At 38.8% G+C, this 25,459-nt stretch overlaps 1 protein-coding gene across 8 annotated transcripts; it reads right to left on the reverse strand.

Moving 5' to 3' along the window:
- Positions 1-698: 698 nt before the first annotated feature.
- On the reverse strand, positions 699-24,949 carry LOC310728068 (NLR family CARD domain-containing protein 3-like). 8 transcript variants are annotated; one of them, XM_083545127.1, is made up of 10 exons: positions 24,796-24,949; positions 21,624-21,744; positions 20,421-20,537; positions 16,880-16,933; positions 14,838-16,652; positions 12,523-12,717; positions 7,760-7,933; positions 6,865-7,038; positions 6,412-6,585; positions 699-834 (listed from the first exon to the last, which is right to left on the reverse strand). In XM_083545127.1, exons 2-10 carry the CDS (start codon positions 21,674-21,676, stop codon positions 714-716), a joined length of 2,877 nt encoding a protein of 958 aa, XP_083401253.1. In that variant the 5' UTR covers positions 21,677-21,744; positions 24,796-24,949; the 3' UTR covers positions 699-713. The 8 variants fall into 8 exon arrangements, with proteins under 8 accessions (XP_083401253.1, XP_083401252.1, XP_083401254.1 ...); XM_083545126.1 differs by having other exon boundaries at positions 24,792-24,949; XM_083545133.1 differs by lacking the exon at positions 699-834 and adding an exon at positions 5,269-5,840 and having other exon boundaries at positions 20,421-20,750; positions 21,386-21,744; positions 24,796-24,948.
- Positions 24,950-25,459: the final 510 nt, after the last annotated feature.

The following is a 25,459-nucleotide window of genomic DNA, read 5'->3' on the forward strand; positions in this document are numbered from 1 at the left end:
TAACCATAATTATCACAACATGACATTTTCCCCCAAATCGTGCAGCTCTAATGAAACACAATGAAACGCCTGTAGTACATTACTGCTCAACATTTTTTTTTTAAATGCTGCTTTCAGCTTTAATGATTATTATTAGTATTAGTAGTAGTAAATATTGTTTCCTGTAGGTTTTTGTTGCTTATATTATCATTTTACTTTAGTATTTTAGATATAATCTGTTAGAGTATCTGTGAGAGTGAAAGGGAAAGTTTATAGGACTGTGGTGAGACCTGAGATGTTGTATGGTTTAGAGACAGTGGCATTGAGTAAAAGACAGGAGGTGGAGCTGGAGGTAGCAGAGCTGAAGATGTTGAGATGTTCATTGGGAGTGATGACGATGGACAGGATTAGAAATGAGTTTATTAGAGGAACAGCGCATGTAGGACGTTTTGGAGACAAGGTGAGGGAGGTGTGATTGAGATGGTTTGGACATGTGCAGAGGAGGGACAAGGTGTATATCAGTAGGAGAATGCTGAGGATGGAGACACCAGGAAGGAGGAAAAGAGGAAGACCAAGGAGGAGGTTCATGGATGTGGTGAGGGAAGACATGCAGGTGGTTTGGTTTGAAAGAGGCAGATGTAGAGGACAGGGAGGAATGGAGACGGATGAACCGCTGTGGCGCCCCCTAATGGGAGAAGCCGAAAAAAAATTCTAACTATGAGAATTATGGGATGTTACCTGGGTCCAGGTGAGGGGTTTTCATTACTGAAGTGGAGAGGAAGCTCCATAGACTTATCATTTTTCATGGAGACACAGCTGGGCACTGGGGAGTGTGATCTCTTTCTCTTTCCTTTACTGTTTAAAATAATAGAAATGGACATGAGACAGAATTTCATTGTTTCTAAGATTTGTAGACAAATTTATATAATCAGTTATAATCACAATATTTCTGTTTATAATTCATTATAATCTCTCACTTCTTACACACTAGGAATAGTAGCATACAGAACACAGATTGTGAACAGGGAACAAACACCCCTGCAGTAGAGTTCCTTCAAAATACACAATCTAATAACTTTAAATACAACAAAATGCTGATAGTAGCAGATCTCCATAGTGCTGGTTATATACACATGCTACCATGCCTGGAATAGACTAAGAGCAGGAACCAACACGTCTTCACAAAGAGACAATGAAAACATAGGAGTATAAATACAAAAACTAATCAAAAGGCAAAAAATAAGCAGTTGTGGGACATTATTACATCAACCACTTTTTCAAGTGACTGCTAAAGATTTATTCTAAACATAAATATTAGTTATTATTTTATTAGAAACTCCATATTACAGATATGAACAGTTCATTAGTAAAATACTAGAACATGGCAGGTTACCAGTCGTTTGAGGGTGAGGTCACATGACCTGTCCCCTGATCAGGGATCTCCATTTTTCAATACTCGTGTAGACACAGAGTCTTGAAGACGCCGATCTCTTCTACTGGAATTAATCACATTTCTAGAAAACACAAACACAAATGCAGTTAAAACTGGGGGGAAAATCTCCCTCTAAAGTCCCATTACAGCTGAAATCCATAGACAGACACAGACGCCTCATTGGCTGCTTTGGTCCGTTGCTGCGATACGTCAATGCTGCTGCAATCTTGGTACAGGTGAGAGTTCTCTGTAAACAAATACACCTAAACAGCATATATAACAACACAACAATAACAGAGTCATAATAACACTAACCCTACAAAAGATTAGAGATTACTGATTATTAATAGAAATTATAGTCTTTAATGTTATTATTATTATTATTAGGTCACGTGATGAAGGAAACAGGAGAAAAGTCTATCTGTCCTGAAGGAATCTATCGTGCTGTGATAAAGGATCCAGTGGATCCCGCATTCCGCACTGAATTCGGAAAGCTCATGTCTTCATGAACATGTCTCTGCTCCACACTTCCTGTATCACCTCCGCTTAGAAAGCCATGATCTGCTCCTGTTTACGGGAAATCATCCTGAGCCATGACAACAACTCCAGGATCAGCTTGGAACAACCAAACAATCCCGGTGTTCTCATGTCAGATCCTCCTCAATAAACTCAGAACATCATCAAATCCAACTGAGGAATTTGGGCAGAAACTGTTGTCCTCCATTTCGGCTGCTGTGCCGCAGTTTCCCTGCGGTCTTTCCACAAACTCCATTACATAGAAAACACAAACGCATTATTCCGATAGAAAGTCGTTTCTAGGAAAAACTCACCCACTTTTCTTCACCACTGCTTGTTGTTGGACATGAATCTCACCGCTTCTGGTTGCTGGTGAAGATCTTTGTGTTTTTCTAACCGCTCCTTAATAATGGAACCGAGGATGAGAAACACTTTCACTTTCGGTAAACTGAATCGACTCTTTGAATCGACTCTTTAAACCGACTCTTTGACGAGTTGATCGCACTCCCAAGTCCAGTTCACTTTAATGAGCAGTAAATAGAAGAGAAAGTTCTGTCAGTAATAACAGCATGTAGTGAAGATGTTGTGGAGGAGAGGAAAGTCAGTCTTTTTTTTTTTATTTAGAAACTGCTCCATCCTGAACTCCATACGGTGTCCCACTGGTGCTGAATGTGAATGTGGGTCCTGAAGAAGGTTCTCCATCAGGGGCTCCTCACCACCTTCACACTAAAACATGCCGGGGTACTTCTTAAACCAGACCACTTGATGAGGTTTCACGTGTCCACACTGACGTGGAAACACGAAGAAAAGGCGGCAGAGAGCGTGGGCCCGCATAGCGAGGGGAATCGGTTCGTCGGTGCTGATTCGCGGAAATGAGTCGTTTCCCCAACACCGCAATGAAAGACGTAACCCGCCGAGTGACGTGGACCGGACCCGGGAGATGTGACCTGACCGGCGCGCGCCCTCGGGAGGAACGTGTTCATGTTTCATTGTGATGGGAATTATCTCAGGAGTTTCTCACGTGTTCCACTTTACCATTTACACCAAGTGCCCTAGATGGGTGTAAAATGGCTTTAGGTAAACACCAGGTCACGGTGGACTTACAACACACTTAACACACTTTTGACAGTTTTTCTGGACTGATATAAAAGAAATGCTCTTTAAAGCACAGAAAGAACGCCTACAAAGTAATACATTATCATTATCAATGAAACAAGCTATAATTGTTTAATTGATAATGATAATGTATTACTTTGTAGGCGTTCTTTCTGTGCTATTTACTCATGCAGTAGGCTTAAAAGTGGTATAGGAAAAGTTATTAGTGATACACAGTCTGGGTTTCTTCCAGAAAGACTAATATATCATAACTTTTTACTGCCACTCATTACATTTTTACTCAAATGTCTGTACTTTTCTACTTTTTACATTAATGTAGTTTTAATCGATTTGGTGAAATGTCAATATATATATTTTTTACTGCACGCCCTTTTCAGGCCATCGACCTGTTCCCCGTCATTGTGCCCCTTTTTTGAATCTACCATTGGTGTAACATTTCCTGGTTATTACTCACCACAGACATAAGACTAGTTTTTACGAAGCTCAAAATGAGCAACAAGTCTGGAGTTAACGTGGATGAGACAGAGGGAGTCAATGATGTAAACATGACTGAGAACAGAGACATTCCTGATCATCATCATTTTTTCTCTAATTGTGTCCAATATCGTGGTTGTTCTACCTGGATCAAGCACCAAAATCCGCCATGGTGCAATAACACCCACCAGGGGGCGCTCTCTTCTGTCTGTGTCATCTCCCTTCACAGACACTTAAATAAAACAACCTGAACTTCAGTGAATATTTGCCTCACATACATAATAATATTTGTATATAAAGCTTGAAATGTCTACTTTTAAATAAACCAATTCACATTGAAAAAATAAATATTCTCTGATTCTGTAATTTGTACGAAAGTTAGGAGAGGTACAGTTTCTCCGTTTGGTGTCCTAATGATTTCCATAATTTAAAACAACATAATTACTTCAAAACATGTACAAGACTATTTTCTCTTCATGATCTATGTTGAGTTTGGTTTCGCTAATAATAAACATACATTTGCATAAAGCATAAATATTTGTTCATGCCAATGTTGATTTAAAAACATGAAAAGTATTAATTTAAGGTACATTTAGAACAGATTAAAATGTGTGATTAAGTTGCAATAAATGACTCATGAAAATCATTCACTTAATTACGATTAAATATTGACCATATGCCCTAATATTATGATGTAAGGTTCAGTTACCAGCATGACACTAAAACATGTCATAGTAATGATTACTTTTTACTGAAGAATATGTCAGAGCCCAAACTTCTTTACTTTAACTTGAATAAAAAAGTGCAGTCAGAACTTCAACTTTTACCAGACTCTTTTAAAACATGAAGATCTGCACTTCTACTGAAGTGAAGGATGTGTGAAAATGTGCAACCTCTGATTGTGGGACGGTCAGTTCCTGCATTAAGGCTCAAACTAGAAAGAAGTGGGGATGATTACAATGTTGTGTTGCTGATCATAAGACACACACACACACACACACACACACACACACACACACACACACACACACACACACACACACACACACACACACACACACACTTCCATGCAGAGATTCTTTATGTTTTTTTGCCTCTCCCCTGCCAAGTGTCCACTCAATGTGGGTGGAGTTTGCACATTGAAACTTTGACGGCCGGGTCAAACTGACCCGAACAGTATCTATGTAATATAAACATAGATGTGGATGTGGGGCACGAGTGGAGGGCGGAGCCGGATGGAACGAGCGGTAGGAAACACCTGCGGCTGTAAAGACTAATCAGTGCGCTCTGTTTAATTTTATATGTTGATTACACTAAGACAAGCAGAAGTTTCATACTGAAAAATACATTAAACTATTTTCTTTTTATGTTTTACCTTAAAAATAGGTCAGTTTGACCCGCAACATAACACAAGGGTTAAGGAGGAAACTAACTATGTTTGGATATATTAATTGTAATATTTTGTATTTAATTAATTAAAATATAAATGTTATTCTGGTCAGTCAGTGGACTGTTGCTAATATTAAAGACAGAACGTAATGTTTTAGAAATCAACCAATTATCAACTCTGGATAGCTGCAGCCCTAATTCATAGCAATCAAATATTTTAGTGATTGAGCATTTTACCGATTATTCCATTGATTAATTAAGTAAGTGGATAAGAAGTACTTTTTATTTATAAAAAAAAACAATACTAAATATTCAAGAAAAAATAAGACGGGTCTCTTAAAATGAACAAGTAATTTGTTTCCTTTTTAGAAAATGTAAAATTTTATTGTTGAAATTACATACAAGAATATCTGTTAAACCCATTTAATGCATTTAATTGTTATATTACATCAAAATATAAATAATTAACAAAAAAATCTACATAAAATTACTCATAAAATACGTAACCGCACTGTACATTAGTTTTTCCTTCATTTTAGTTTGAAATGATCCCAGACTTTAAAAACTCCTTTCCTTAGAAGGTGCTTGAATCTCGCATGTTATTAATTAGTGTTAGTCATCGCATAAAATCAGAAAGGCACAAACATCTGAAAGTTTTTGATTGAGCATGTTAAAGAAAGTGCAATATCCTGCAGCAGTTTTGTTTACAGATTTTGATAATTAATATAAATTGATAGTCGTCGTCAATCATTAACAGGAAGTGTCCTGAATAACTGGTACTAGTTTCTTACTCCAACAGAATGTTAGAAAGGCATAAAAAGGCAGAGAAAAAAGGTAAAAACACATGACAGATGTCAGATCCTGTAGATAAACGTGTTCTCGGTTTGCAGGAACACTGGAGTCTTCACACACAATTGTTCATCACCATTAAACACTAGAAGAGAAAGAAGTGAATCAGTAACAGAAAACTAGAAGGTGGTGTTTGATGATCAGCAGCAGGTAATTATCTCTGCTTCAAGGAAACCAGGATTTGATTCCAGTGTATCATTCGACCTTCAACATTTCTTCATGCTTATATAATATCTTTGGTAGAACATTTAGTGAGAACAAATGAGAAGGTGCAGAAGATGGAAAAGGAACATAAGCAGATATTTGCATCACATCACTGCACCTCTCCAATCCCAGGCTGGGGAGTGTTTGCTGCTTTTAATAAAGATCACTGCTGTGGAGCTTCTCTCTTGTTCTACATGGATATTAAAGTGCAGACTTTAAGAACAAGCTGAGGGGAATTTTACAGGAATGATAGAAGACACGGTGTGGAGGTGGAGAGATAAAAGCACTGTCCGAGTGAGGAAACCAGCTGCTTACAGGAAATCCAATATTTGTAGCAGTGTGGAATAAAAGATGATCATTAGAATGGACTTTGATGAGAGTTAAGAAGAAGGATTTTATAGACTCCCAGACTTTTATATGAATCGTTTGATTAGCTTGTGATTATTACTCACTCCAGTGTCTGTAGTTTGTAACGTTCATCATCCTTCAGATCAGAGAGAATCTTCACTCCTGAGTCTCCTACATTATTCTCAGACAGATGCAGTTCTCTCAGGTGTGAGGGGTTTGATCTCAGAGCTGAAGCGAGAGCAGCACAGCCTTCATCTGATACTCCACACTTATACAGCCTGCAGATACACAATGACACACACTTCACTCTCTCAGTTAAACAGAGGAAATACTGGTGACATCTCAATTTTCCTACATTGTTACCATTTAAGAAGGTCACTGCTGATTCTAAACCCTGCAGTCCACAAAGAATAGTTGAAGCTTGTATTACAGTTTAAGTTTGTGTGATTATTTTAAATGGTTTAGTAAATTTCACAATGATTTCAGACACATGCAGTGGTTTTAAGTCACATTTTGTGCTGCAGCTTCACACATACGTACATCAGAGATGATCTTACCACAGTATCTCCAGTTTACAGTGAGGATTCTCCAGTCCAGTAGAGAGAATCTTCACTCCTGAGTCTCCTACTTTATTCTTGGACAGATTAAGTTTTCTCAGGTGTGAGGGGTTTGATCTCAGAGCTGAAGCGAGAGCAGCACAGCCTTCATCTGATACTCCACAATCCCACAACCTGCAGATACACAATGACACACACTTCACTCTCTCAGTTTCTACACATTACACATCCTTTGTGTTCTCCTCGTTCCTGCAGTGTTGGTGTGAGGAACCAGTCACAGGCATTGATGGAAGTCCTCGTCTAGACAGTCATGTAGTGCGAGTTGCCCAACGACAAAATGGACAGATTTCATTTCTGTAAAATAAGCTAAAGCAGATTTCTCCAGAACTCGTGAATAATGCCGCAAATGTAATTGATGAGTTATTGATGAATAGCTGTGGATTTGGTTGGTGCTAAGTGTTTTCTTGCATGATTTCCTGAGCCATTTTGTTTAATGGATTGGTTTCCCAGTTTTTAATGTTGCTTTGTTTCCTTGTTCACTTTCTTTATCTTTCCTTGTTCACACTGTTTCCTTATCTCCTGACCTCTACCTGGTTTCTGTTTATGATTTTGGATTTGAATGTTTTTAATAATAATAAAAACGTTATTTCCCTGCACATGTATCTGAATGGAACTGATTACATGACACCAAAAGACTGTGATCAAGGCTTTTGTTTATATATTAGATATTTGAAAATAATGATTCAAAACATAAAACTGAAATCAAAACTGACAAAAGATAATAGTAAATATTAATATAAATATATAAGAGAATATAATTTATTTAATATAAATAAATTAGAGAATGTGTGTTACTGAGGAGCAGGTCATGTGACTCTCAGAGAGATGATCTTACCTCAGTATCTCCAGTTTACAGTGAGGATTCTCCAGTCCAGCAGAGAGACACTTCACTCCTGAGTCTCCTACATTATTTTCAGACAGATCCAGTTCTCTCAGGTGTGAGGGGTTTGATCTCAGAGCTGAAGCGAGAGCAGCACAGCCTTCATCTGAAACATCACAATTCCGTAACCTGCAGATACACAATGACACACACTTCACTCTCTCAGTTTCTACACATTACACATCATTTGTGTTGTTCCTCATTCCTGCAGTGTTGGTGTGAGGAACCAGTCACAGACACTGATGGAAGTCCTCGTCTAGACAGAAATGTTCCTTGGTTCCTTTTCAGTACAGTCGCTAAATTAACAACAAATCAGGGATCTGAAAAATGTGTTCCATCACAGTTTAGTAGTGAGGACTTTATGAATTTCTTCACTGAAAAAATAGATAACATTAAAAAAAAACAATTGTGGCAGTTCAACCTCTGACAGCATCTCCCGACACAATCGTACTTACAACCCCACAACTACACTGTTTTACATGTATAGGACAGGAAGAGCTGTATGATGCTATTATGAAAGCTAAATCAACAACATGTCAGTTAGATCCAATTCCCACTAAACTACTGAAGGAAGTGTTATATACAGCTGGTGAGCCTCTTTTAAATATTATTAACTCCTCACTATCGTTAGGTCATGTCCCTAAATCCCTCAAGTTAGCAGTTATTAAGCCCCTCATTAAAAAACCTAATCTGGATCCAAACACGCTATCGAATTACAGACCAATTTCAAATCTCCCATTTATGTCTAAGATTTTAGAAAAGATTGTCGCTGCCCAGTTATGTAACCACTTGCAGGAGAACAATATCTTTGAAGAGTTTCAGTCAGGTTTTAGGCCCCATCATAGCACAGAAACTGCTCTAGTTAAAATCACTAACGACCTGTTTTTAGCTTCAGACCAAGGCTACATCTCCCTATTAGTTTTACTAGATCTTAGTGCTGCGTTCGACACTATAGATCATGATCTTCTCCTCGATCGCTTACAGAATTACATCGGTATTCAGGGACAGGCATTAAGCTGGTTTAAATCCTACCTGTCCAATCGTTACCATTTCGTAGATTTAAATGGAGAGCTATCCAGGATAATGCTAGTAAATTATGGCGTGCCACAAGGGTCAGTTCTAGGACCCCTGCTTTTTACAATATACATGCTTCCATTAGGAAATATTATTAGAAGGCATGGAATTAGCTTCCATTGTTATGCTGATGATACCCAGCTATATATTTCATCCAAACCAGGCGATACAGCTCAATTAGCTCGCATAACTGAGTGTGTTGAAGAAATAAGAGATTGGATGACCCATAACTTTCTGCTATTAAATTCTGATAAAACAGAGATTTTGCTCATCGGCCCAAAAAATAGTACACAGAAGCTCCAGCATCTCAGCCTGCATTTAGACGGTTGTTCTGTAACTACTAGTTCAACGGTAAAAGACCTGGGAGTTATTTTAGACAGCAACTTATCTTTTAAAAATCACATCAATCAAGTTACAAAAACAGCCTTCTTTCACCTTAGAAATATTTCTAAGCTAAGAAATATGTTATCTATATCTGATGCAGAGAAGCTCGTCCATGCGTTTATGACCTCTAGAATAGACTACTGTAATGCATTACTAGGTGGATGTCCTGCATCATTAATAAACAAGCTTCAGTTAGTTCAGAATGCCGCAGCAAGAGTTCTTACTAGGTCAAGAAAATACGATCATATAACCCCAATCTTATCGTCCCTACATTGGCTTCCTATTAAGTTTCGAATAGACTACAAACTACTGCTACTCACTTATAAAGCACTAAATGGTTTGGCTCCCATGTATCTATCCAGTCTCTTAACACGCTACAATCCGTCACGCTCCCTGAGATCTCAAAACTCTGGGCTTCTAGTAGTTCCTAGAATAGCAAAGTCCACTAAAGGCGGTAGAGCATTTTCACATTTAGCTCCTAAACTCTGGAATAGTCTTCCTGACAGTGTTCGGGGTTCAGACACACTCTCCCAGTTTAAGTGTAGATTAAAAACATATCTTTTTAGCAAAGCCTACACATAACACACATCACACACATCACATCACAACCTTGTGCTCCAGAATATATGATTACATGCACATTATCAACTTGTGCTGTTAATATCATGAACAGCAGCTACGCTAATTCCTCTCCACTGCTTCTCTTTCTCTCCCCATCCCGAGGCATCCTGAGGTTTGGCCAGCTCCAGTCACGTCCCACCTCGTGAAGATTATGGACCTATGGATGATCATGGAGAAGTAGATGCCGAGTGTTTAAAGGCCCTGGCATGGAGAAGCTGATGCTGGATCTATGATGATCACAAATTGTTCTGTAGTTGAAAGATTTATGACCAAACTCTTGATGTCACCCATATGAGGATGGGTTCCCTTTGAGTCTGGTTCCTCTCAAGGTTTCTTCCTCATATCATCTAAGGGAGTTTTTCCTTGCCACTGTCGCCACGGCTGCTCATCAGGGACAAACGCACACCTTCACCTTCACTGTTGTTTTCTGTAAAGCTGCTTTGAGACAATGTCTGTTGTGAAAAGCGCTATACAAATAAACTTGACTTGACTTGACTTGACTTAATGTAGTGCGAGTTGCCCGACGACAAAATGGACAGATTTCTTTTTTTTGTAAAATAAGTTGCAGCAAACTTACAACCACAATTACAAAAAATGTTGGGACATGGTGTAAAATGTAAATTGAAAAAAAAGAATTTAATGATTTGCAAATCTCATTAACCCATATTTTATTTACAAAAGAACATAGAAAATGTGAAATGTTTAAATTAGGAAAATTATTTTAAAACTATTTTATAATGTCAGAGAAAAAAAATAAGGTAATTATGTAACTGATGGAAGCAACACATTTAAAAAATATTGGGACAGAGGCAACAAAAGGCCAGAAATGTAAATGGTGCGAGTCTCTCACAAGTAAAGCTGGTCAGACGAATCAAAATTCTATATTCTTTTAGGCAACATTTGGCTCCCCATCCACCGGACTAAAGAGGTGTGGGACCTTCTAGCTTGTTATCGGTGCTTAGTTAAAAAGCGGCATCTCTGTCTTTTGTTGTTCAATAGTGCAGCTTTAACATCTCAAAAGGTTTCATCAATGCTGAAAGATATATACAGGTTTCAGAGCAGCATATGCTCAAATCCAGTATCCCAACATTTTTTTGGAACTGGGGTTGTTTATAATGAATACAAAATCAATATAAAATAACTTATTTATTAGTGAATGTGGGTGAATGTGGTTGAAACATGATGTAAAAGTGTTACAGATGTTCCCTTTCAGGAACTTGAAAACGCTTTGGGAATGCCCAGCATTCTCCACGCTATGAACCAATAGGCAAGTCGTGACATCATCGGTAGGCAACGTCGCGTAAACCAGGAAGCTACAAAATGGCTGAGCGATGGTAGAGACATTATCTTAATTGTTCAGGTAAGCGCTTTGTGTGTGAATCTGTGCAGCCATTAGCTTTAAATGCAGGGTCATCAAGGTTAGGCGCGGGCCGTAGATCGGTCCTTGTCAGCTCTAGTTGCTACAGAAAGGCTTCTGTGGCTCACCCTGCAAGTGGAGATTCCCGACAGTGACAGGGCTTTCCTCCTGAATGCCCTGGTGGCTCCTCCTGGCCTGTTCAGGCAACGCTGTAGGTAAGGGCGATCGCTGACAGGTTCAGGAGACAACAGCGGCATTTCAGTGGTATTTCCTGCCGCTCTCATGGGGCTGCTCGACACGCACAGCCCCAGCTAGGCACGGCCATGCATCGCAAAGCCCAGAAACAGGGCTCTAGGCCCATATCGAAGGAGTCGGCCAACCTTAAGGTGGTCCTTTCCTTGAACGTCTCGTTCCCTCAGGGAACTAGGATTACATATGTAACCTAGAAACGTTTGCTGCACTTGGATCCATCTAAGACTGCATCCATGACTTCAGAGTCAGCCCTTCACTCCGTTTTCATGTGTACACGCATAGTGCTAGCCATCATGGGGATTAAAAGTAAAGAAGCACTAATGGCCAAATGAATTGGAGAAAACAACATTTGAACCCTCTTTGAAGTTCAACACAGAACTTTATAAAGAACATTACTACAAACTTTTTTTCCACATCTTTTTTTAGACTGATGCTGTTGCTGTTTTGCACAAACCATTTTGTTTATTTTTTGTTCAATTACAAGATTCACTCCTGTACTCAGTTCTCTCCAACACACTGCACTGTGTAATATACAGCAGGTTAACTGGCGGCAGTATTTTGCGTTTTGTGTATTTGTTCTACACTGTCTTGTGCTGTTTTTGCACTGTTTGTCTTGCATTGTTTGCAACAGGTTGCAGACGATGCACTTTATGTGGCGAGGACACTTACTAGTCCTTAGTTCTATGTTTTCTGTGATGTAGCTTTATGTTGTTTAATGTAGCACCAGGGTTCTGGAGGAACGTTGTTTTATTTCACTGTGTACTGAGTCAGATATATATAGTTGAAATGACAATAAAAGCTTCTTGACATGAATCAAACCAGCAACACATACATAAGTATATAGATCTAACATATGGGTCTTTTATATAAAGTGCATTAATGATTAGTGGAAGTGAGAAGTTTCATTACTTATAGATTTGTTCTGGATGTTGTACTGCTACAGCAAATTTCACCAGAAAAACAACACTGTATACAACAATTCACTGCAGCTTTTAGTGAGTTCTTGTGTCTCTCAGAGTGATGATCTTACCCCAGATCTTTCACTTTACACTCAGGATTCTCCAGTAGAGCAGAGAGACACTTCACTCCTGAGTCTTGCAGTTTATTCTCAGACAGATCCAGTGTATTGACAGTCAGATGCAGTTCTCTCAGACTGGAGGTTTCTGAGTTGAGCACTGAGGTCAGAGCTTCCCCACTTTCCTCTGCAATTGTATCGCACCTGATACTGAAGGAAATAAAAGATAATGAACCAACAGTAATGCAAAAGATCAAACAAGTCCTCAAAGCTTCACTGTACCATCTTACTTTCATCACAAATATCTTCTAACGGAGAGGCCAATCCTGACTAGTAGAATTTTTTTTTAACTTTATCCAGGGAGACATGGAAAAGTAAAGATCTTAGTCCTCACCGCATTGCTGTGTCACTATGCACAATGCATATAGGTTTTCGCTTACCTTATTGTAAACTATACTACAGAAACAGGAAGTGTGGGGATCAGGTTAGTACAAACCTGATTCCAAAAAAGTTGGGACACTGTACAAATTGTAAATAAAAACAGAATGCAATGATGTGAAAGTTTCACATTTCAATATTTTATTCAGAATACATCACAGATGACATATCAAATGTTTAAACTGACAAAACTTATAATTTTAGGGGAAAAATAAGTTGATTTTTTATTTCATGGCATCAAAACATCAAAAAAAAAATAATAAACTTGGGACAAGGCCATGTTTACCACTGTGTGGCATCCTCTCTTCTCTTTATAACAGTCTGCAAACTTCTGGGGACTAAGGAGACAAGTTGCTCAAGTTTAGGAATAGGAATGTTGTCCCATTCTTGTCTAATACAGGCTTCTAGTTGCTCAACTGTCTTAGGTCTTCTTTGTCGCATCTAACTTATGATGATGTGCCAAATGTTTTCTATGGGTGAAAGATCTGGACTGCAGGGTTCTACACAGCCATGATATTGTAATTGATGCAATATGTGGTCTGGCATTGTCATGTTGGAAAATGTAAGGTCTTCCTGGAAGAGACGACGTCTGGATGGGAGCATATGTTGTTCTAGAACTTGGATATACCTTTCAGCATTGATGATGCCTTTCCAGATGTGTAAGCTGCCACACGCACTCATGCAACCCCATACCATCAGAGATGCAGGCTTCTGAACTGAGCGCTGAGAACAACTTGGGTTGTCCTTATCCTCTTTAGTCTGGATGACATGGTGTCCCAGTTTTCTAAAAAGAACTTCAAATTTTGATTCGTCTGACCACAGAACAGTTTTCCACTTTGCCACAGTCCATTTTAAATGAGCCTTGGCCCAGAGAAAACGCCTGCGCTTCTATATAATATTTAGATATGGCTTCTTTTTTGACCTACAGAGTTTTAGCCGGCAACAGCGAATGGCACAGTGAATTGTGTCAATTGACATAATAAGTTGAAAATTGGTCCTCCAGCTGTTCCTTTTATGTACATTTACCTTTTACGGCCTCTTATTGCTACCTGTCCCAACTTTTTTGGAATGTTTTGCTCTCATGAAATCCAAAATGAGCCAATATTTGGCATGACATTTCAAAATGTCTCACTTTCAACATTTGATATGTTTCTATATTCTATTGTGAATAAAATATAAGTTTATGAGATTTGTAAATTATTGCATTAATTTTTTATTCACAATTTGTACAGAGTCCCAACTTTTTTGGAATCGGGTTTGTAGATGTATATATATGGTGGCCTTCTGAAGTGTAAGTATGTGTGGTGAGTTAGCAGTTCCTTTTCACATTCCCACACTCTGTGAAGTGAAACACCCCTATTCCTCAGCAAAGTAACTGCTAAATAAACTTACAACAGTTCTTTTTCACTATTAAGGAAAAAATTATGTTTCTTTAGAAAGAATTAGCTTCAGGTGAAGAACAAAAAACAGTTCTCAAAGATTCTTTTTACCCTTTGGTATACCTAAAAAGTTTCAACAAACTCAAAGCCCCTTTGCAGCAAAACTCATGCATCAAAATGACATTACTAAAATTACAATATCAAACCAAATAAAACTTATCCACATGAATCAGAGGGCTTAAAGGCACTCTCTACTAATGAGATTTCCAAGTGAAGTTACATTGAGGACCCTTATAATTACAATTTAATTGACTGAACTCTTAGGACTCGATCCTCACATCAAATGGTTCCATTCCACACTTCAGTCAAAAGTTTATTCTTTTTGGGTAGATCCCTATGCTTATAAGTTAAAAAAATCAATTCAAGACTGACTTCGATTCATCTGAACAGCTCAGACCTTTGATTTGTTCTCAACACTGGAACAGTAGAACAATTTAATTCAGCTTCACTTACTTTGCTTTTCTGGATGCTGCAATCACAGGCATCACTCTCACAAGAATCTCATCTCTGATCTTATCTGGAGTGATGTATTTATTCAGGTCAAATTCCTCCAGATCCTGTGCTGATGTCAGTAACACAAACACCAGAGCAGACCACTGTGAAGGAGAAAGTTCACTTTGTGTTCCAGATTTCAGATACTGCTGGATTTCCTCCACTAGAGAATCATCACCCAGTTCATTCAGACAGTGGAACAGATTGATGCATTTCTCTGTAGAAATTTCGCTACTGATCTTCTCCTTGATGTACCAAACTGTTTCCTCTTTGTTCTCGGAGCTACTTCCTGTCTGTGTTGCTAAGGAATGTAGAAGCTTCTGATTTGACTCAAGTGAGAGACCCAGAAGAAAGCAGAGAAAAAGATCCAGATGTCCAGTCTGACTTTTGAAAGCCTGATCTACAGCACTCCAGTGAACATCTGAAAGTGTCTCACAGACCTGATTCTGTTTAAGAACATTACTCCTTTCCTTCATGAAGGTCAGGTGCACATACAGAGCTGCGAGATGTTCCTGAATGCTCAGATGAACAAAGCAGTACACTTTACTCTGGTGAAGCCCAAACTCCTCTCTGAAGATCTGCGTACACACACCTGAATACACTGCTGCTTCTGTCACATCAATGCCACACTCTCTCAGGTCTTCCTCATAGAAGATCAGGTTTTGTTTCTCCAGCTGCTGGAAAGCCAGTTTCCCCAGTTTGAGAAGCATTTCTTCATCGCTCTTCTGCTTCTGTAGGTACTTCTCTCTTATGATGTTGGTCTGAATGATGAGGAAGTGTGTGTACATTTGAGTCAGAGTCTTGGGGATCTCTCCACTCTCTGCTTCACCCAACATTCTCTCTAGAACAGCAGCTGAAATCCAGCAGAACACTGGGATGTGGCACATGATGTAGAGGCTTCTTAATGACTTCAGGTGTGTGATGATCTTATTGGCCAGGTTCTGATCACTGATCCTCTTCCTGAAGTACTCCTCCTTCTGAGGGTCATTGAATCCTCGTATCTTTGTGACTCGATGGACACACTCAGAGGGGATTTGATCAGCTGCTGCTGGTCTGGAGGTGATCCAGATGAGAACAGAGGGAAGCAGGTTCCCTTTGATCAGGTTTATCAGCAGCACATGCACTGGTGCTGATTCAGTTACATCACACACTCTCACTGTCTTCTGGAAATCCAGAGGAAAACGACACTCATCCAAACCATCAAAAATGAACAAAACCTTCTCCAACCTGGAAATGTCCATTTCTTTCATCTCCTTAAAAAACACATGAAGGAGCTCCACCAGACTGAGGTTCTGCTCCTTCATCAAATTCAGCTCTCTGAAAGGAAGTGGGAATATGAGGTGGACGTCCTGATTTGTTTTCCCTTCAGCCCAGTCCAGAACAAACTTGTGCACAGAGACTGTTTTTCCAATTCCAGCTACTCCCTTTGTCAGAACTCTCCTGATGGGTTCTTCATCTTGTTCAGATAAGGGTTTTGTCAGAACTCTCCTGATGGGTTCGTCTTGTTCAGGTAAGGGTTTGAAGATGTCACTGCATTTGATCGGTGTGTCCTTAGTTGGGTTCCTCCTGGATGCTGCCTCGATCTGTTTCACCTCATGTTCTTTATTGACGTCTCCACTGTCTCCCTCTGTGATGTAGAGCTCTGTGTAGATCTCATTTAGGAGTGTTCGGTTTTCCTGCTTTAGCATCAATCCATTCAAACACTGAAACTTCTTCATCAGATTGAACTTGAACTTCTTCTGGAATTCATCCGCAGCAGTGGATTCTGGGTCGTATCTGTGACAGGGTGAAGAAGGAAGACATGGTGAGACATGGGCTCCAATTATTGGAGTATAAGTTCACATTTTTCCTGCTAGAAAGATCTTTATGATGTTCTCACTGTGGATTTACTTTATTCTACTGGAGGTTTTCTATCATCTAATCACTCTGTAGTTGCTAACAGCAGAGAGCTTTAGAATAGCAGTGTGTCAGTGTCACAGTCATGCTGTTGGTTTTGATCGTACCCTGTAGCTGTGATGATGATCTTCTCTCTTCTGTCTCCTGCCTTCTGTAGAACACTGGGAACAAAAACAAGTGTTAAAGATCTCAACGTTCCTCACTTTAATACTGGAGTCTAAACCTGAACAAAAATTGTACTACAATAATTGTAGTGAGAGCAGGAACACTTGGAAAACACACCATTGTAATGCATTACTAGGTGGATGTCCTGCATTATTAATAAACAAGCTACAGTTTGTCCCAATCTTCTTATCCCTACACTCGCTACCAGTGAAGTTTCAAATCGACTACAAACTACTGCTACTTAATTACAAAACACTAAATGGTTTATCTCCATGTATCTCTCCAGTCTTCTAACACGCTACAATCCATCACACTCCTTCAGATCTCAAAACTCTGGGCTTCTAGTAGTTCCTAGAATAGCAAAGTCCACTAAAGGTGGTAGAACATTCTCACATTTAGCTCCTAAACTCTGGAATAGTCTTCCTGACAGTGTTCGGGGTTCAGACACACTCTCCCAGTTTAAGTGCAGATTAAAGACGTATCTTTGTAGCAAGTTCTACACATAACATACGTCTCACATCATAACCTTGTGCTCCAGAACATCTGATCACATGCACATTATCAACCTGTGCTGTTAATATCATGAACAGCAGCTACGCTAATTACTCTCCACTGCTTCTGTTTCTCTCCCCATCCCGAGGCTTCCTGAGGTTGCTCCAGCCCCAGTCACGTCCCACCCCTATAAAAAATTACTTTCTACATATGATGTTTCTCCATCATTGAGTGTTTAAAGGCTCTGGCATGGAGAAGCTGGTGTTGGATCTATGATGATGATCTCAGATGATGAGCTATTTTATGAGTTGCTCAGTAGCTTCTTGTTTTATAACCACAAATGACTGTAGAAGACTGTAAAAAGATCATCAGTTATAATCACACACTCCAGTGCTCATGTTAGTTCTCACTCTCCAGTGTTCTGTAGTGTTTAAAGACTAATCACACTCTTGATGTCACCAAATGAGGATGAGTTTCTGCTTTTGAGTCTGGTTCCTCTCAAGTTTTCTTCCTCATAACATCTAAAGGAGTTTTTCCTTTACCACAGTCACCATGATGCTCATCAGGGATAAACACACATCGTTCACTATGTTTAAATTTTTGTTCCATAAATCTTAATTTCTGTAAAGCTGCTTTGAGACAAAATCCATTGTGAAAATCTCAATAGAAATAAACTTGAACTGCAACATTGTGCACCTGGAGAATTAAATGTGCCCCAGTTTAAATTAGTCACTTTTTCCTCATTTTCTATTCTTCCTACACAAACCTCCAAAAGTATTAGAAGTACTCTCTGTGAAAGTAAAATTGGAAGTCCAGTTCTTTGGGTTTTTGCTCGACACTGAATACATTTAAATTTGAGAGTAAAAGATGAAAATAAATCAATAGATCTGAATTCCAGCTTTAGTCATTAACTGTGACTTTAACTATGAGAATTATGGGATGTAAGGGAGAGAAGATTCCATTTTTGAAATTAAGAGGAGGATCGATAGACACATCACACACACACACACACACACACACACACACACACACACACACACACACACACACAGACACACACACTCGTGGTAACACACATCTTTCCTCCACACCAACGCATAACCTACATACACACCGTCAGCTCTGCCCAGTATCTCTCTCTCTCTCTCTCTCTCTCTCTCTCTCTCTCTCTCTCTCTCTCTCTCTCTCTCTCTCTCTATCAGTCAGCTCTGTTTGTTTGGACAAAATGTTTAAAATATTAAATTTTATGAGAAATTTGTTTTTATGTATTGTTTTATTTCATTCAGCTGTAACTGTAGCTGTAAATGTTTACACTAATGCAAATGCTATTTCATTTTGTACAAAAGGTTTCATTTTGAAAGTCTTAGTTTTATGTAGTTTTACAAAAACATATTTCAGCATTATCACTAATTTGTGTGCAATTTCCCTGAAACTAATCAAGTGTACTCACGCCATCATTTATTATATCACAATCACAATATTGGCTGTAATTATCACAACATGACATTTTCCCCCAAATCGTGCAGCTCTAATGAAACACAATGAAACGCCTGTAGTACATTACTGCTCAACATTTTCAAACCGGTGAGAATTGATCTTGTGAAGCCTGTATGGAGATACGTCTTATATCATGGCTTTAATTATTGGCTCATGCCGACTCTTTATAAAAATGAACCTCGCAGTCAAACAGTAAACACACCATTTTTATTTACAATCATCAAAATCTGGTATTTTTTCTAAACTTTATAAATAGCTGATTATTCAGACCTACTGACATGGTTTTGGGAAGTGGTATCAAAATAAATATGATAATTAAAAATAAACTAATTATTTAATTAATAATAGAAATATGAATAATTTTCTTTTCTTGTTCTGAATAAAGTGTCTTTCCAGGTCAAAGAGAACCATTTGAAATTTGTACACTGATTATGGAGGGTCTACAGAACATTCTGTTCACTGAGTCAGAGTGCTTGGACCCAAAAATGCTGCTTGCAGCTTTATTTCTTGTATTGTATAGTGAAAGGGAAAGTTTATAGGACTGTGGTGAGACCTGAGATGTTGTATGGTTTAGAGACAGTGGCATTGAGTAAAAGACAGGAGGTGGAGCTGGAGGTAGCAGAGCTGAAGATGTTGAGATGTTCATTGGGAGTGACGACGATGGACAGGATAAGAAATGAGTTTATTAGAGGGACAGCGCATGTAGGACGTTTTGGAGACAAGGTGAGGGAGGTGTGATTGAGATGGTTTGGACATGTGCAGAGGAGGGACATGGGGTATATCAGTAGGAGAATGCTGAGGATGAAGAAACACCAGGAAGGAGGAAAAGAGGAAGGCCAAGGAGGAGGTTTATGGATGTGGTGAGGGAAGGCATGCAGGTGGTTTGGTTTGAAAGAGGCAGATGTAGAGGACAGGGGGGGTATGGAGACAGATGAAAAAGAAGAAGATTTTAGACATTATCTGTAATTGATTGTAAATTTTATAAATCCAGGTTGTTCTCCAAATAACGATGGAGATGCGTGACAATGACCCCATCGTAACTTGAAGATATGTTAAGTTGAGCTTACCCAAGAGTCTTATAGAATGGTGATCACTATGGGATAGTAAACAGTAATCTGTTCATTTCATTAATTTCAGCACTTATTTTAGCGAAACAATAGACACTACTGTAATGTATAAACTTTACAGTATATATGTTTGTGGCAGCAGGTGCATGCATGAGCGCCGGGTCACGAGTGGAGGACGGAGGGTGCTGTGCACTCTGTTTCAGTGTCGGGCAACGCCAATCAATAGGAGAGAGACAAGAGTTAAAACTAGACTTTAAAACACCACAAACACAGAAACAATATGCCCTCTAAACTGACCCAAGGCAGGAGATGCGTTCATCCTTAGCAGCTCCCAACATATTGTAAACATATGTTCTAAACAGCTGCTAATGACGGTGCAGTGCAGCCATTAACTGTGACTTTAACTATGAGAATTATGGGATGTTACCTGGGTACAGGTGAGGAGTTTTCATTACTGAAATAGAGAGGAAGATCCATAGACTCATCACTCTTCATGGAGACACAGCTGGGTTCTGCGAAGTGTGATCTCTTTCTCTGTAGTTTACTGTAGAAAATGATAGAAATGGACATGAGACAGAATTTCACTGTTTCTAAGATTCGTGGACAAATTTATATAATCAGTTATAATCACAATATTTCTGTTTATAATTCATTATAATCTCTCACTTCTTACACACTAGGAATAGTAGCATACAGAACACAGATTGTGAACAGGGAACAAACACCCCTGCAGTAGAGTTCCTTCAAAATACACAATCTAATAACTTTAAATACAACAAAATGCTGATAGTAGCAGATCTCCATAGTGCTGGTTATATACACATGCTACCATGCCTGGAATAGACTAAGAGCAGGAACCAACACGTCTTCACAAACTAATCAAAAGGCAAAAAATAAACAGTTGTGGGACATAATTACAGAAAAACCACTTTTTCAAGTGACTGCTAAAGTTTTATTCTTAACATAAATATTAGTTATTATTTCAACAGAAACTCCATAATGCAGATGTGAGATATCCTTAAACACTAGTCCTACATTAGTTTGACCCAAAAGACGCTGTGAGAAAACCCAAACTCGCCTTTTGGTATGGCTAATCTGCGTTTTGTTGCTTCTCCTAAACGAATAACAGGACCAGATGTGGAGTTATTTTCGTCAACCGTTTTTATGTTCTCACAATATGTTAATATGTAACTTGTTGCTCTGTTGTGTGCAGACCTAGAATAGCCTTTTTGTATGTTTCTGTTGACTGTACCCTGAACCATCTTTTTGTGGCATGTGTTACTTTGCACACACAGTGCTTCTGTTCACACACACACACACACACACACACACACACACACACACACACACACACACACACTCACTCACACACACACACACACACACACACACCTGGCAGCCAATCTTCTTTCTCTCCTTCTATTTGGAAGTGTATTTTCATGTGTGAGACAATAAACTTTGTAACTTCTCTCTGAAAGCTGACTCGTGTCCCCAAGCGCTTGTAGGAGAGCAGAGATCGAGAGAAAAGGCTGAATTCGAGGGTATCCTGTCCACGCGACAGAGGATTAAACACTTCCTTACAGCAGATGTGAACAGTTCATTAGTAAAATACTAGAACATGGCAGGTTACCCGTCTTGTGAGGGTGAGGTCACATCATCTGTCCCCTGATCAGGAATCTCCATTTTTTAATGCTTGTGTAGACACAGAGTCTTGAAGACGCCGATCTTTTCTGCTGGAATTAATCACATTCCTATAAACACAACATGCAGTTAAAACTGGGGGGAAAATCTTCTTCCAAAGTCCCATTACAGCTGAAATCCATAGACAGACACAGACGCCTCATTGGCTGCTTTGGTCCGTTGCTGCGATACGTCAATGCTGCTGCAATCTTGGTACAGGTGAGAGTTCTCTGTAAACAAATACACCTAAACAGCATATATAACAACACAACAATAACAGTCATAATAACACTAACCCTACAAAAGATTAGAGATTACTGATCATTAATAGAAATTATAGTCTTTAATGTTATTATTATTATTATTATTATTATTATTATTATTATTGGGTCACGTGTTGAAGAAAACAGGAGAAAAAATCCATCTATCCTGAAGGAATCTATGCTGTGATAAAGGATCCAGTGGATCCCGTATTCCGCACTGAATTCGAAAAGCTCATGTCTTCATGAACATGTATCTGCTCCATCCTTCCCGTATCACCTCCGCTTACAAAGCCATGATCTGCTCCTGTTTACGGTGTTGTGCCTAATTCAAACCCCCGGTCTGAAATCAACCCCTCTTCGCGTGCACGCGGACAGTACCGTCGTATGTCTTCTCTACATTTCAGAGTGCCTGTGACTGCTGCAATTAGTGGTACCACCAAACATCTATCCAGGCGACATCACAAGTGCACTTTTTGTGTCATGCCTGTCAAAAGTTAGAAATAAAGACTTTTAAACACTTTTTCTACACCTCTTCTATTAGTGGATTTTTATTTTGTATGGTTTTGTAAGTTTCACATGCATGAGCTCAAGATTTTTGGACATTTTGAAAAATAGACTTGTCTGTATAAATCGAACAAAACTTAGTGCATTAAATATTATTACTTGTGTATTTGTATCATAGCAAGTTTGGTAACTCCGAGTGTGAAGGAAAAAGAAATAGAGGGGGGGTAGAATTCAGGCAGGGGGTTTGCATTCAGCTTGCCTTCCGTGTTTTTAGTGCCATCTACAGAAAATACGACGGTACTGTCCGCGTGCACGCGAAGGGAGGTTGATTTCAGACCGGGGGTTAAATTAGGCACAACACCTGGAAATCATCCTGAGCCAGGGGCGTAGCCATCATTTCAAAAGTGTGGGGACGAGATGTCTAGTGTTACCTGTTTGTTTTTTTCAGTTAACCCTTAAATAATTGACAGGTTTTATTTTTAATCATAATCTTTTTTTGCTTTATATGCTTTATGATTATATATGATTATAAAACAGAAAGAAAGAAATACAGCAGCTCGCCACTGAGACAGTGCCCTTAAAAGGACATCTTTGTACCTTATTTACCTCAAAAATGTATAGTTGTACATTAAGGTACACATTGGTACTCTAAGGTAGTAATGTGTACCTTTTTGAGTATAAAGTACAAAGATGTCCTTATAATGGTACTAAGATAATGGTACTTGTTTACATAATTTATATTTCAAATTGTATTTTGTGTATGCACAGTACATGACACACAGTAATGGAGACTTGCACATTCAAATAATACTTCATTTTGTTCTCTTCTACAGTCCATGTTTCAGGAATAAAACAACTCATTTAAAACAAACTATTGAAAGAAACTATGTATTGAACTCAACTGACAAACATGTCAAGACCCGATATCAATCATACAATCAGATGAAATAAAGATTTAGTGTCACTTCTTTTAAGCTTCCTGGCTGGTTTGTTTAAAAGTAGTAGCTTTTTACACAGTGTTAAAGCGAACATATACCTCAATATATAAAGCTACTTAAAACTGCCAAGTGTTTCTGCGACGTTCCTTCCCATCTAACAGCTGAGCAATCATTTCCCTATTTATATTGTCAATTTTGTCACTGTGGATGTGACACACAGCAACACTGTTTAGACGGGACTGTGTCAGTAGTGACATACAGAAGAAAATAACTAATGAAGTACACTGCTGGACATTAACCAATAATTTGTATCCTAAATTGTTTAACACTTTAATATGTGGAACATATTCACTATTAACTTTCACCTCAAACTCTTAATTTACTGCTTATGAGCTTTTAAGGTAGTGGTTGTAGCTAAGTTTAGGTATTAGGTAGGATTTTAATGGGATGCAGAATATGGTCATAAAGAATAAGGAATTAATATGTGCTTTCTTAGTAGCCTACTAAAAGTGTAAAATTAGTGCAATAATGAAAGAGCAGCCCATAAAATAAAGATCAGTTCCTATCAGCATACTGTAACGTTTCCCCTGTCATCTACCCTCATTCACCGTGTTTGTTTCCCGTCTTCACCTGTCTGTTCACCAGGACTCTATCTATACTCATCACCACTGTTATAAAAGAGTTTAATGAAAATACACAGAAAAAAGTGAACGTTTGTCCAAGCAGCTATTTTTCTTTATAATCCTTTAAAACTTGCTCATTATTCAACAAGAGCAACAGACAGAGCTACTAAACACTGTGCAACACAATTCGGATCCACGTGCAACTTACACTGATGACTTTTTTGTAAAAAGAGGAGTGAAGCGGTTTCTGCCGCTTTGAGCTCATCGGAACCGAATGTTGGATCGCGCGCGGGACCGCGGATGCGACTCGAGCTACAGTACTGGGGCGCGTGAAAAGTGAGTGACTGATTGCCGTGGATACGTGAACGTCATGTATAGACTATCTTGTCTCTTTGAATTTTAAATCACTCTGCATTTATATACATTGCTCCATTAAAACCTCAACATGTCGTGAACACACACTCTCCACTAAAAAAGTGAGGGGGACGAATTACTTATTATAAAAAGTGCGGGGGACATGTCCCCCGTGTAATCTACGCCCCTGTCCTGAGCCATGACAACAACTCCAGGATCAGCTTGGAACAAGCAAACAATCCCGGTGTTCTCATGTCAGATCCTCCTCAATAAACTCAGAACATCATCAAATCCAACTGAGGAATTTGGGCAGAAACTGTTGTCCTCCATTTCGGCTGCTGTGCCGCAGTTTCCCTGCGGTCTTTCCACAAACTCCATTACATAGAAAACACAAACGCATTATTCCGATAGAAAGTCGTTTCTAGGAAAAACTCACCCACTTTTCTTCACCACTGCTTGTTGTTGGACATGAATCTCACCGCTTCTGGTTGCTGGTGAAGATCTTTGTGTTTTTCTAACCGCTCCTCAAAATGGAGTCGAGGCTGAGAAACACTTTCACTTTCGGTTAGCTGAGTCGACTCTTTGAACCGATACTTTGAGTCGACTCTTTGACTAGTTGGAAACGGAAACCAATTTTTATCGCTCTCCAAGTGCAGTTCACTTTAATAAATAAATATAAATAACAATAATCTTCAATAAAGACAGCAGAGTAAAACAAGTATATGTTTCCATTTGTATATAAAATACCTGTCACTCAATGTTTTTTTATTATAATATATTATTAAAATAAACTAAACCTTAGTCGTCAGCACTATTTGAAGGTGGATCATTATTGTGCGATTTAATATTGTGATTGTGTTCTGTAAACTCTTTGTTCTGTATTATTTAACAAATATGAGCAATAAATCAGACAAGTACAACCAACACAATATAAGATTAAACATCAAATCTTCTTTTCTCTAGATCAGACCTGTATGTTATGATGAAATGAGGGAATGAATAAATTTATATGAATGACATTTTTATTTAATAACTACAATCACAGTAAATTGTTGACTGTAAGCAGGTATTAATTTGAGGTCGACTGATAGTGGATTTTATCGA

Source organism: Silurus aristotelis (genome assembly GCF_946808225.1).
Source record: "Silurus aristotelis genome assembly, chromosome: 6".
Taxonomy (NCBI): Eukaryota; Metazoa; Chordata; class Actinopteri; order Siluriformes; family Siluridae; genus Silurus; species Silurus aristotelis.

Excerpts from the sequence above, each read along its gene's own strand:
- LOC310728068 (XM_083545127.1), bottom strand. The coding sequence starts at position 21,676 with ATGGAGATTCCTGATCAGGGGACAGATGATGTGACCTCACCCTCACAA. Across the intron at positions 16,653-16,879 it reads ATCATCATCACAGCTACAGG|ATACGACCCAGAATCCACTG; the intron begins GTACGATCAAAA and ends ACCCTGTCACAG. Across the intron at positions 835-6,411 it reads TACAAACTACAGACACTGGA|TAAAGGAAAGAGAAAGAGAT; the intron begins GTGAGTAATAAT and ends TATTTTAAACAG.